The sequence below is a fragment of the Phyllobates terribilis genome, unplaced genomic scaffold (assembly GCF_046119375.1).
Source record: "Phyllobates terribilis strain yellow unplaced genomic scaffold, ASM4611937v1 Scaffold_10__3_contigs__length_209671492, whole genome shotgun sequence".
NCBI lineage: Eukaryota > Metazoa > Chordata > Amphibia > Anura > Dendrobatidae > Phyllobates > Phyllobates terribilis.
Window position 1 is genome coordinate 169,699,478 of NW_027362770.1, and position 12,279 is coordinate 169,711,756.

Consider the following 12,279-nt stretch of genomic DNA (forward strand, 5'->3'; position numbering starts at 1 on the left):
GCCGGATCAGGGCCCGCTTGATGCAGTCGTAGTTCTGTACCTCCCCGGCAGGTAAGTCCCCCAAGGCATCCAGGGACTTACCCCTCAAACGGGGGGTCAGGTATCTGGCCCACTGATCCCGGGCCAGATGGTGCTGAAGACAGGTCCGTTCAAATGCCACCAGAAAGGAGTCCAGGTCCCCATCCTTCTCCAGTAGAGGGAAGTCCTCAGCTCGGACTTTGGACGACTTGGTCTCCTGATGGGTTGGTTGCTCTAGCGGAAGCCCCCGCTGGGCCAGGTCCAGTTGGTGCTGGCGCTCCGCAGCTCGCTCTGCACGCTCCGCAGCCTCCCGGCGCTCTGCAGCTTCACGCTCCGCAGCCTCCCGGCGCTCCGCAGCTTCGCGCTCCTCCTCCGCTGCCTTCTCTGATGCTGCCAGGAGGGTTTTGTAGACGGCATCGCCATGAGACTGGAGACTTGCCATAGCCGCTTGTAAAAGGGCTTGTGATCTGGACAGGCTGGGCTGGGTAGGTGGTGGGCAGCCCACTGCGGGACCGTATACTGGGGACTGGCTCCCTGAGGTGCCCGGGCTGGACTCCTCCTCGCCATGAGTAACAATGTCCTCCCCTCCTGCCACACGGACCGTAGCATTAGCCTCCTGCAGGGTCTTGCTCCTGGTGCCGTCTGCCATCTTGGTAACCGACACCGCTGCAACCCTGAGTTTGCACACACCTTGTTATACTTTTAGCCTGACCGTCTAACGTTGGGCTGACCTTAAGACTCCAGCAGTGGAAGTTACCACTGGCAGTCTTTAGTGCCTGGGAGTAGGGGTCCCACAACACTATTATTCTGCAATCCCACCGCTCTGCCACCAATGTGATGAAAGCCGGCCGGTGGGTGCAGCTCTCTGGCGCCCCCTTACCTCTCAGGTCAGTCAAGGTACTGCACCTAGAGAAAGTAGTGCCAGGAAGCTGCAACCAGCGCAGGGAACACGGTAGTGTGTTATCCCTTCAACGTCACTAAACCGTAACGTCACTACACAGCACAACTCGCTAGCGCCCTCTTAGCCTCAGGTCAGTCAAGGAACTGCACCTAGGATAAGCGGTCGCCAGGGAGACTGTCCTGTAACCTACTGGGTATCGGGGCCCTCTGTAGTGAGGGCGGTATATATATCTTCCTTGGCCGCGCCAGGAATATATATATCTGAACCTCCGACCGTCACTACCAGCCTTCCCCAATCCCCAGTTGGTATGCTGCCACCAGTCCCTATTTTAGATATACGCCCAGTCCGTGAATGGGCCTATATCGGGTCAGGAACCAACCCTGGGTAGCGTTTTTGGCTTGAGCCGAGCTCACACGGACGTGCGTTCGTTATGCAGAATAAAAGGCAGGCCCACAATTACTTGAGGTAATTGATTATAATAATACACTAGATACACGATATACAACTAAATATACACAGGTATAAGGTCAGGCTAAACTATACAACAATGGAATACAACACACAGAATCACCACAGCATATCAGTTACCGGTTTCTTGATTTTCTTGTGACGCAGGGAGAGGATTCTGCGGTCGCAGGCACGGTTCTTTGTTACAGGCTGAGGCCTACCACCGCATGGTCAAACTGCTCCTCCCCTTGGTGGCCTCAGCTGGTGCTCAGATGTTCAGCACACCACTCTTGGGTCAAAAACTGACTTGTCTCTTGTCTGTCCTGCTATCTTACCTGCCCCGTCCCGCCCACTGCTGGTGAGGTCAGCTGGCTCAGTCTCCACCCTCAGGTCTAACTTCGATCAGAAGCCCAAATTCTATGGAACCCAATAACTTCTTCTGGGATGGTCTCATGATACCCCCAGGGGTTCCCATGGATTCGGGCCGCCGTAACCGACCTTTTGATATCAATTATGATACCATACGGTCCTCAGGAATGGCTCCGCGCTATATCTTGGCTTCCAGAGCACGTACAAACGTCTACCGCGGAGGCTTGTGTGCGCAATGGCTCCGGGACGCCGTGATATTTTTTTATTGGCCCATCCCACGCAACATGCGTGTACTATTCATGTTTCTATATCTTATGCCTCCATGCTTGTGACAGACAAAGAAACTAGTCCTATGGGACAAATGGTCAGGTACAGATAGACGAAGCACCCCCCCCTGCTGGCTGTGTTTCCTCTCGAAGTCTTTGAAGCTCCTAGCATTCAAGTGTTAAGTAGGCTTCTTATCTTACAGGAGCCTGGATGGGGGGAAACTATCTAGTTGACGTTTTAACAGAAGGTCCCAAGGGTGGGGGCTGCTGAAGTGTGGCCATCCCTGGATATGATTTATCATTACCAAGATGGCGGCTACAGGTTCATCACAACCTGTGATCCATTTCTACCAACAGCCAGAAGACCCTCCACAGCAAGTAGAACCTGTAGGTGCCCCAGAAGAGCCTGCTCAGGAAGAGTCCCTAGAAGAAGGATCCCCGGTTGGAGCAGAGCAAGAAGGCCCAGCCAACGGTACACTTGCCAGTCCTGTAGAGAGGTTAAGGCAGTCTTGTAGCCCCTCCACACCTAGAGCTGACAGATTGGGGAATAGTACAAACACCAGTACCACACGCATCCCAGTACTACGTAGGTCAACACATAGCACAAAAGGTCAGACCCCTGTCAGGTATAGAGAGTGAAAGAGAAACACTGACAGTGTAAATAGTTGCTCAGTTGAGTAGTGAATACTATTAATGTTTATTGTATAAACTGAAAAATGTATATTTGCATTTAGTTACCCGTAAGGGTATATATATAAAGACTTGTAGGCTGAGGACTGTGAGCAGCCCAAAAACTGTCCTGTAAGTAGTTGCACTCCCTGGAGTGCCTTGTAAATGACCACTGAACAAAAACCCGTTTGGCGTGTCCGAAGACGTGGTCCATCACCTGGATCACTTATGCCCTGCAGCCACGCCCAGGGCCTACGTTGAGGGTTTTCATACGGGTCCCTCATGCTACTCATCCACTTTTGGTGAAAAGGACACCAGGTTACGGGACTTGCTGTAACCATATTGATATTGTTATTATTGTAATTATTATTGTTTAACCTGTTTTTACAAAAATGCTTCAGTCCAGGAGTACTGAGTTTTACTAGGGGGGAATGTGGCGTCCTGCTGCGCATTGGTGCCACAGAACCCAGAAGGGTGCATGGATGGACTTCTCCACAAGAGGCCCTCACTACATTCATACACCTCCACCTTCCACCTCAGACCAGCAGAGGGAGCCCGTTAGGGACATATATAGGGAAGGTGGAGCCAGGCATCTTAGTCAGTTGGTGTTTAGAGTTGCAGTGAGTGCTCAGTCAGTGTCAAGAGCAGTCAGACAGAGAGAGTCTGAGAGCGTGCCGATGCTCAGAGAGCGTTGAAGAGGCAGCACGCTGGCTGCCGTGCTTAGGCGAGCCAAGGCCTACAGCACGAGTGAGGAGTGAGGGCCCCGAGTGTGGCCGACAGCGAGGAGAAAAGGAGAGTGGAGCTAAGGGGGCAGAGGAGCATAGTAAGCTCACCCCGTTATAGAAACCGGACACCGGGTCCGAGCCTACAGGGACCCTTTACACCCAGTAGGGATAACCGGAATCCCAGGAGGACTACAAGTCCCTGGCAAACCTGAAGCTAGACACACACAGGACCAGGAACCACGAAGGCCCAGATGTCCAGGGAAAGTGGTTACCAACCAGAGGTCCTACTTCTGAGCAACAGGTTAAGGAACAGTAGGACCCATAAGCTAGGCCCAGTTGCAGGCTGGCCAGGAGCATACACAGAGGCAGACATGGATCAGGAGGCCTTATACCCACTCACTGGGGCGAAGTCCTGAAGTGCACCTATCCTACGGAGTACCCTGGACCCTACCTAACAATTGCACCAGTAAAGGTAACGAAGCAAATCCCCTGTCTCTGTCCGTTACTTCTGCTGCGCCATCGCTCCCCCTGCACTACAACGCCCAGCGCAACCTGCATCGATTACACTGCCCTGAGGCCTGCTCCACCTGTGGGGAGCCGTTCCATCCCAAGCTGCCCTAACACCTGCCTCAGAGGACTGGTGCATCGCTGGTGATCCTCACCAGACACCACAGGTGGCGTCACGACAAATCCCCCATAAATATCCCCTTTTTGCACTGACCGCCCTGGGTCAAGGACCGGGCCAGCCACCGTGATATCCCCTGCAAGCAGCCACAAGGCCCGGCTGCCGAGTACCCCACGGCCCTGGGGGCGAGTCACTAACTTAAGTCCATGAATTAATTTGCCACCATTTCAGTACGTGATTGTATAATGCAATCATTCCCTCTCCTCCTACCTTCCATCCCCCAACCAAAACTTATAAGCTACTGGATGATCCTGAGCGATACTGGAAAACCAAATGCCGAATTACAACATCAGGCTCAGGATTCTCCAGTAGCTTATACATTTTGGTTGAGTCTCAAGGGTGCCCGGAAATTTGACAGCATGGGGTCCCAAAATTCCTAGTGGCAGCCCTGGCTGGGATACTCAAATGAAGTGTCATCAGGGGGCAGAGGCTGCAGTCACTGTCGCAGCCATTGTCCCTTCTCTGAAACGAAGTGTCATCAGTGACGCTCGTTTCATGGCCTGGGCTAGTCCCTGTGTGCTGTGCGATGTGCACAATGACAGCACGCGCCCTAATGTTGGCTCAGACCAGCAGTATTGAGCTGGCAACAGATCGGTGTCAGAATAGCCATGCAGAGACAAGTGACGTCTGTGAGACGGGTATGAATATATATTTTTTTCTGCTGACTTTTTATGTTTACATGTTAAATTAGTATTTTCATCTCATTTCTTCTTCTTGGCAAAACTCATTTTCCCTTCCCTGTCTTGTGATTGATCCTCCGTTTTTCACTTTGCTACCCCTGTAGTTCCTACCCACTTCCTGCCTTCATTCTCCCCCTTATGAGTGTTCTTCATTGCTCTTCAGCCTTTTTAAATCCTTCTGTTACTGCACTGTGGACATTTATTTTTTTACTTTGAGAAAGGCGCCGGTCCAGTGTCGAAACACGTTGGTGTGAATAAAAAGCCTTGTTTATACTCTCCGGAGCTCATCCGTTCCCTGAGTGCAGCCCACACATCGTTATAATGTCCGTTTTGCCAAACTGCTATCTGGACGATATGCTCCTCCAGCCACCAGGCTGCAGCTGCGTCACATCAGACTTCTACAGATGTTGTTTCCTTTCACAAACCTTAGAGGTGAGCGCTACCATCACCCTCACTCCCTTCTTGTTCCGTATGGTACTGCCATATTTGTGGTCATTTGTCCCATCCAAATCTTTCCAGGTAAGAATACATGTTGCAATAAGCCCTTTCATAACATGTATTTGCAGTACCAGCGAATCACCAGACTTAATTCTTCTCAATTTTAAGTGATAATTCATATAAAACAATATTAATGAATAAAATTAAGTTCAGTCTATTGTTTTGGCCCTTTAAAACAGTCACAGTTTCTCATGCGGACCATTGGGAAAATTATTGGCCCACCCCTGCTATATGGTAACATTCAAAACTTTAACTTGTTCCTCAAAAAGACAAGCCCCTCATACCACGTTGTCAACAAGTTGGATAAATTGATAATTTGAGGATTACCTGTGTTTTCATCTGTGGAGGAATAATCCGTGTTGTTTAGTATCTCCTGTCCCTCTTGTAAGTGGAGCACCACACCCTGAACAGGCAGCTCCTTTTCTTTAGGTTGAGAGGGTTGCACCTTCTAATCCGCCTTCTTGGTTGCCTTTTTCTGAGGACATAAAATCACTAGACAATAGCTCATGTTGGCCCAGAGTCGTCTTTGGTTTAGAATCCAATTTAAAGATTCTCTTGTAGCCCTAATGTGTCTGTTACAGGGCGGGATTCCGTATATTAATTATTAATGTTAAACTTGACTATCAATAACCAATATCCCACTAATACCTCATCTGTTACGTACTCTGATTCCTTTGCTATACAACTATACTAACGGCAACTAACTAGGTCGAGATAGGCGGAGAACCAGAAGAGAGCAGTGTCATTAATGCCCATAGAGTGGAGCATAGAGAGTAGGAGATGGTTGTCAACAGTGTTGAAACCTGCAGAGAGGTCAAGAACAATGAGCAGAAAGTAGTCACGTTTTGCTGTCAAAAGATCATTGGTCACTATGTTGAGTGCAATTTCTGTAGAATGTAGGGGCGGAAGCCAGACTGTTATGGATCTAGAAGAGAGTGAGTGGAGAAGTAACAGGTAATGCGGGCGTAGACCAAGAGCTCCAAGAGATTAGAGATGAAGGGGAGATTATAGACTGGTTAGTAGTTATTTGTGCAGGATGGGTCAAGAGAGGTTCTTTTTTAATAATTGAACATGGAAAGAGTGTTTGAAGGAGGAGGAGAAGATGTCAAAAGAGTGGGAGAGATTGAAGATTTTAGTTAGGTAAGTAGTGACGACTGGAGTAGGTATGAGGGGATGGGGTTAGTAATGCATGTAGTAGGACGAGAAGAAGAGAGGTGCCTGGAGACTTCTTCTTCTGTGACTGGGTCAAATGTGTAGAGTGAGCCAGAGGAGATGTGGGAAGGGATAGGAGTCACGGCACTTGGTGGCTGGGAGCTGATTTCCTGATGGATATTTTCTCTGTTAATCATGAGGCCAGATCATCTGCACAAATGTCTGTGATAGGGGCCTGTGCTTTAGGACTAAGGAGGGAGTGAAAGGTGTTGAATAGTTTATTTGGGTTGTTGGATAGTGAGGAGATCAGGGTGGCGAAGAAGGTCTGAAGGGCAGAGTTATAGGTTCTTAACATAAATTTATAGTGGATAAAGTTTTCTGGTGTGCGAGTTTTCCTCCATAGGCTTTCGGCACTCCTAGAGCATCGCTGGAGAAATTGAGTTTTTGGTGTTAGCCAGGGCTGTTTTATTCTGTATTTGGAGGTTCTGAGGGTGAGGGGCGCTACTTGGTCCAGTGTGCTTCTGAGAGTGTCATTGTAGTGATATACAGCCAGACCAGGACAGGAGAAAGAGGAGCTTGGGAACAGTGATGAGTGTAGGGAGTCTGTAAAGGTATGAGGGTTAATAGCTTGTAGATTTCTGAATGTGTAATAGGTAGGAGTGTGCTGGAGTGGGTGAGGATTTGTGAGTTTTTAAGGAGAGAATGCTGTGGTCGGAGAGTGGAAGAGGTGAGTTATCTAGGTAGGAGTATGAACAGAACTGGACAAAGACCAGATCAAGGGTGTTACCGTCTTTGTGTGTCTCAGAGGTTGAAAGCTGTGGGATGCCAAAAGAAGTGGTTAGAGATAGAAGCTGGGATGCAGATGGGGAGGTGAGGCTGTTTATGGGCATGTTGAGGTCTCTCAGGATAAGGGTTGGCAATTCTGAGGATATTATATAAGTGCAACCAGGCGGAAAAATGGTCAAGGAACTGGGTGGGTGAGCCTGGGGGATGGTATATGACCGCTATTCTGAGGGAGAGGGGATGGAAGAGCCTGATGGTGTGAACATCAAAGGAAGGGAATGAGAGTGATGGAACTGGGGGGGATGACCTAAAAAGTGCATTGTGGGACAGTAGTAAGCTCACTCCACCACCAAGTCTGTTCGCAGGTCTTGGGGAATGTAAAATGTAAGCCACCATGAGAAAAGATGAGAAAAGCTTGCTGCATCCTCAATGGGTTAAGTGAATGGGTGTAATTACTAAGTTGTTGTGCATTTATTGTTAGACACTTTCACTTTCGTTTCTTCCTTCTTCCGTCAGCCATGGCGTCTGCTATTCTGAGAGACGAGCTGCTCTGCTCCATCTGTTTATCTGTTTTTAAGGATCCTGTAATGCTGAGATGTGGACACAACTTCTGCCGGGTCTGTATTGATCGTGTGCTGGATACACAGGACGAGTCTGGAGTTTATTCCTGTCCTGAATGTAGAGAAAAGTTTCAGGAGCGGCCGGCGCTGATGAGGAACTTATATCTTCATAATGTCGCAGAACGTTTCCTGATTACTCAGCCAGAACAAGAAGAGATCACCGGGATCTGCTGCACTTACTGTGTGGACTCTCCTGTACCTGCTGTGAGATCCTGTCTACACTGTGAGGCTTCTCTGTGTGATAAACACCTGAGGTCTCACAGCAAATCACCAGAACACGTCTTATCTGATCCCAGCACTTCTCTGGAGAAAAGGAAATGTTCTGTCCATAAGAAGATCCTGGAATATTACTGCACTGAGGACGCTGTTTGTATCTGTGTGTCCTGCAGTTTGGCCGGAGAACATCGCGGACACCGGGTGGAGATGCTGGTTGAGACCTCTGAGAAGAAAAAGAAGGAACTGAGGAATGTTTTCCAGAAACTGAACACAAAGAGAGAGGAGACTGAGGAAAAAATCCGGAGTCTGGAGGAGCGCAGGAGAAAAGCTCAAGAAAAGGCAGCTGGAGAAGCCGAGAGAGTCACTGCCCTGTGTACAGACATCAGGAGACGGGTGGACGACCTGGAGAAGAAGGTCCTGAGTGAGATCTCCAGGCAGGAAAAGGAAGAGTCCCTGTCACTGTCTGCTCTGATCCATCAGCTGGAGATAAAGAAGGACGAGCTGTCCAGGAAGATGAGACACATTGAGGAGCTGTGTAACATGACGGATCCACTGACTGTCTTACAGGAACCAGACACCGGTGACTTGTGTGATCCTGAGGAGGAGGGAGGTGATGAGGACACAGGGGGACATGATAAACAGCTCCATGATGGAGATGACCTGGATGTGGCTGTGATCTCACACACATTACACACATTATGTGAGGTAATATCAGGTATAAGGAGCGGGATCTATGTGGAGGGTCCTGCAGACATATTACTGGATGTAACCACAGCTTCTAATAATCTCCAGATTTCAGACGACCTGAAAACTGCAATCTGGTCACAAATGAACCGGAATTATCCAGAAAGAGCAGAGAGATTCCAGTATCCTCAGGTGATGAGCAGGAGGGGATTTACTTTGGGATGCCATTACTGGGATGTGGAGATGAGTAGATCAGGGGAATGGATTGTGGGGATGTGTTATCCCAGTATAGACAGGAGGGGAGGTCAGTCATACATTGGAAATAACAAGAAGTCTTGGAGCTTGTGGAGATATAATAATCAGTTTTTAGTGATACATGACAGTAAAGAGATCCAGTTACATCACCAGATCTCCAGTGATAGAGTCAGGATTTGTCTGGATTATGGGGCTGGGCAGCTGTCCTTTTATGAGCTGTGTGACCCCATCAGACACTTGCACACCTTCACTTCCACCTTCACCGAGCCCCTTCATGCTGCATTTTGTATATTTAGTGGAATAACAGAAGGACGCAGTATTGAAAATTGGTTGAGGATTAGAAATTACAACAATTGACCTTTAATTGGAAAGAAAAATTCCTTCCTAACCCCTTGTGTCAATCAGACTACAGTATTTTTACCTATATAGTTTATTTATGTACATATTACTTTAGGTTCTTTTGTTTAACGAAAGGATTTAGGTTGATTGCTGGCCTCTGGTTTCCATGATGCATTGTAATCAATTTAGTCAGCCTGATCAGGGGAACCATGAACTGATTGTAAAGGTTACCATCTTTAATACTTTTTCTGACCAGAATTGTTTTACCTCTATAATACGTTGGTTACACGACGACAAGTTTCGCACAGTATTGTAATGATTACCTATGGTGTCTCATTGCGACGTGTGATTTCTAGGACTGCTATACAGTCGCAAGTGTTTCTAAATGTGTTGGACCCTTGTCATGGTGGGATGGCTACTTCCAGTTAGAAAGAGGTTCTTGAGTTTTCCAACCTCTTCAACATCAGTTTTATGTATTTCAATTATCATAATTATGTTCATTCAAATTTGCATTATTATTCGTGCTATTATTCCACTAATTGCTGCTGACTGACTTTTTTCATTTATGTGTAGCTTGTACTTTCGGCACACAAGTATTTGAGGTGTTTTCAAAGTCCAAATAACTAATGGTATATGCAACTATTATATACGGGCTTTCCAAGAATGTAAAAATATGCCTCCTGTCACATAATTCAAACGGCATCCCTTGCTAGTCACGTGTCAGGGTGGGCTACAGTCTGAAGAAGCACTGCTCTGGAAACTTGTGTCTCAACTGTCAGAAGACCAGTATCATAAGCACACATACCTGAGCCGGAGGAGCATTGCATGGCCTAAAAAACTCTTTAAGCTGGCTTGGCACTCTCAACAAGGAAAAACGTTCCCTCTTAGACTCCATGAGAACATGTGTCTGTGTGTTTGTGTGACAGAAGAAGAAATAAATCTTCTGATCTGCCTGAGCATGGATGACTGAGGCTGGAGATAAAAATCCTTTTTGCTCAGTCAGCCGAGGAGATTTCTTGCTTCTTCTGTCACTCACTTCACCTCATGGGGTCTCAGAGGGAACATTTGTCCTTTTGGAGAGGGTCAAGCTGGTGTAATGAGACTTATAGGCCATGCAATGCTATTATGGGAAATTATAGAAGCTGAGAAGAAGTGTGAAGAGAGGAAGAGGCCTAGAACTCTAGTGCCACCTATTGGGGTAGCAATCCTAAAAGCCAATATCGATCCTTAACACATGTTTCCAAATGAAGTGTCTTGTTTGGCTTTTTATTCTAAGTCATGGTGCATGGCTCGTTAAAAGGTTGATATTTACTTTTAGTATTGCCTCTCCAATAGGGGGCACTAGAGTTCTAGTCCTCTACCTCTCTGAAGAGGATATTTTCACATTCCTCCTTGGCTCACGGAGGTATGTGTGCTCATGATACAGCTCCTGTTTGTTAAGACACAGGTCTGGAGGGCTGTGTTTCATCAGACTGCAGTCTGTCCTAACACGTGACTAGGAGGGGTTGCTGTTTGAATTATGCAACGGGGCCATTTTATTACATACTTGGAGAACTCCTTTAAGGCCTTTGGTGGGAGAGTTTAATGGTGACCTAACTACATCTATGATTGCTATATTACTGTGACAGAAGAAGCTTCTTTCATCCACAACAAGGGGGAAAACACTGCATACAGATTTATACAGCTATTCAATGATCACTGTATGAACATATATTAATTTAGCTCTCCCTGGTAGTGACTTAATAAAGACTGAATTACATAATTTATGAAGTCTGGAAAGCAAAGCTTCCTTGCATATTCTGAAATTGATCAGAACAGAGTTTTGGATGTAAAAGTGGAACGGTGAACATTAAGTGTAACAAAGGTAAAATACATTTGGAGGACCTCTAAAGGGTGGACTATAATATCGGAAAAAAATGATAATATTAATACTGTAGTTAAAAAGAGCTATGTAAGCGATAACCTTTGCACCCCGCATAGTTAAACCTCTAATAATAATAATAATAATAATAATCTTTATTTATATAACCTCTGCTTTTAATACTTGCTGTATCCAGTATCAAAGGTAACAGTCCATGTACAAATAAACATTCATTTTATTGTAAATTAGTGCTGTGGTGTTTTATTGTTTTTGGTGTGAATGTACACTATCCAACAGATGAAAATTAAAGATAAGTATTCCCTCCCATGGGCACACTGCTGCAAGTTTTTGATATTCCCCTATATAGCTAGTGCTTAAGGCTGTGTGCCCACGATGCGTTTTTCAAGCTTGGAAAACGCTTGGTAAACCTTCCCCCATGGTCTCCAATGCCATTCCGCACTTTCAATGCCCATGCTGCGTATTTTTCCGCAGCGTTTATGCTGCGCTCAAAAATACGCAGCATGTCCATTAATTTAGCGGACACGCAGCGTAATCGCCGCCTTTGACTTGCATTAGAACGCAAAAAATTCCGCAAGACTGCATCTGTACTTGCGTAATTGGCGCGTTCTAATGTGCGGATGGTACTCAAGTCTGGAGGAGAGGAGAGTCTCATTCAGACCTGGGTACCATAGAATCTGTAAAAAAAAAGAATTTAAAATAAAAAATAAAGTTTATACTTACCTTCTGATGTCCTCCCGGTGTTTTGTCCACGACGTCACTGAGTCATGTGACCCACCGCAGGTCCTTCACACCACCGCGAGCAGTGCAAGACACCGGACGCAGCAGAGATGACACCGGGAAAACACCGGAAGGTGAGTATAATCTTTTTTTTTTTTTTACCATTCTTATTCTTTTTTTTAACTATTACTTGGTCACACTATATAAATCCATGCCAGTTGCATGGATTTATATAGTGTGAACAAGTTGTCAAGCACTTTCCAAGTGATGCTAAAATCGCTTGGAAAGCACTTGGTAACCCGCATGCAGAAATGCATGCAAAGAAGCTTGACAAACGCTTCTACCTGGCGGGAAAAAAGCATGTAAAAAACAC

The 12,279-nt window shown here is 46.7% G+C and overlaps 1 protein-coding gene across 1 annotated transcript; it reads left to right on the plus strand.

Moving 5' to 3' along the window:
• Window positions 1-7,675: 7,675 nt before the first annotated feature.
• On the plus strand, window positions 7,676-11,413 carry LOC141164643 (E3 ubiquitin/ISG15 ligase TRIM25-like). The gene has a single exon (XM_073650125.1). The coding sequence runs from the start codon at window positions 7,712-7,714 to the stop codon at window positions 9,323-9,325; it is 1,614 nt and encodes a 537-aa protein (XP_073506226.1). The 5' UTR covers window positions 7,676-7,711; the 3' UTR covers window positions 9,326-11,413.
• The last annotated feature ends 866 nt before the right edge of the window (window positions 11,414-12,279 follow it).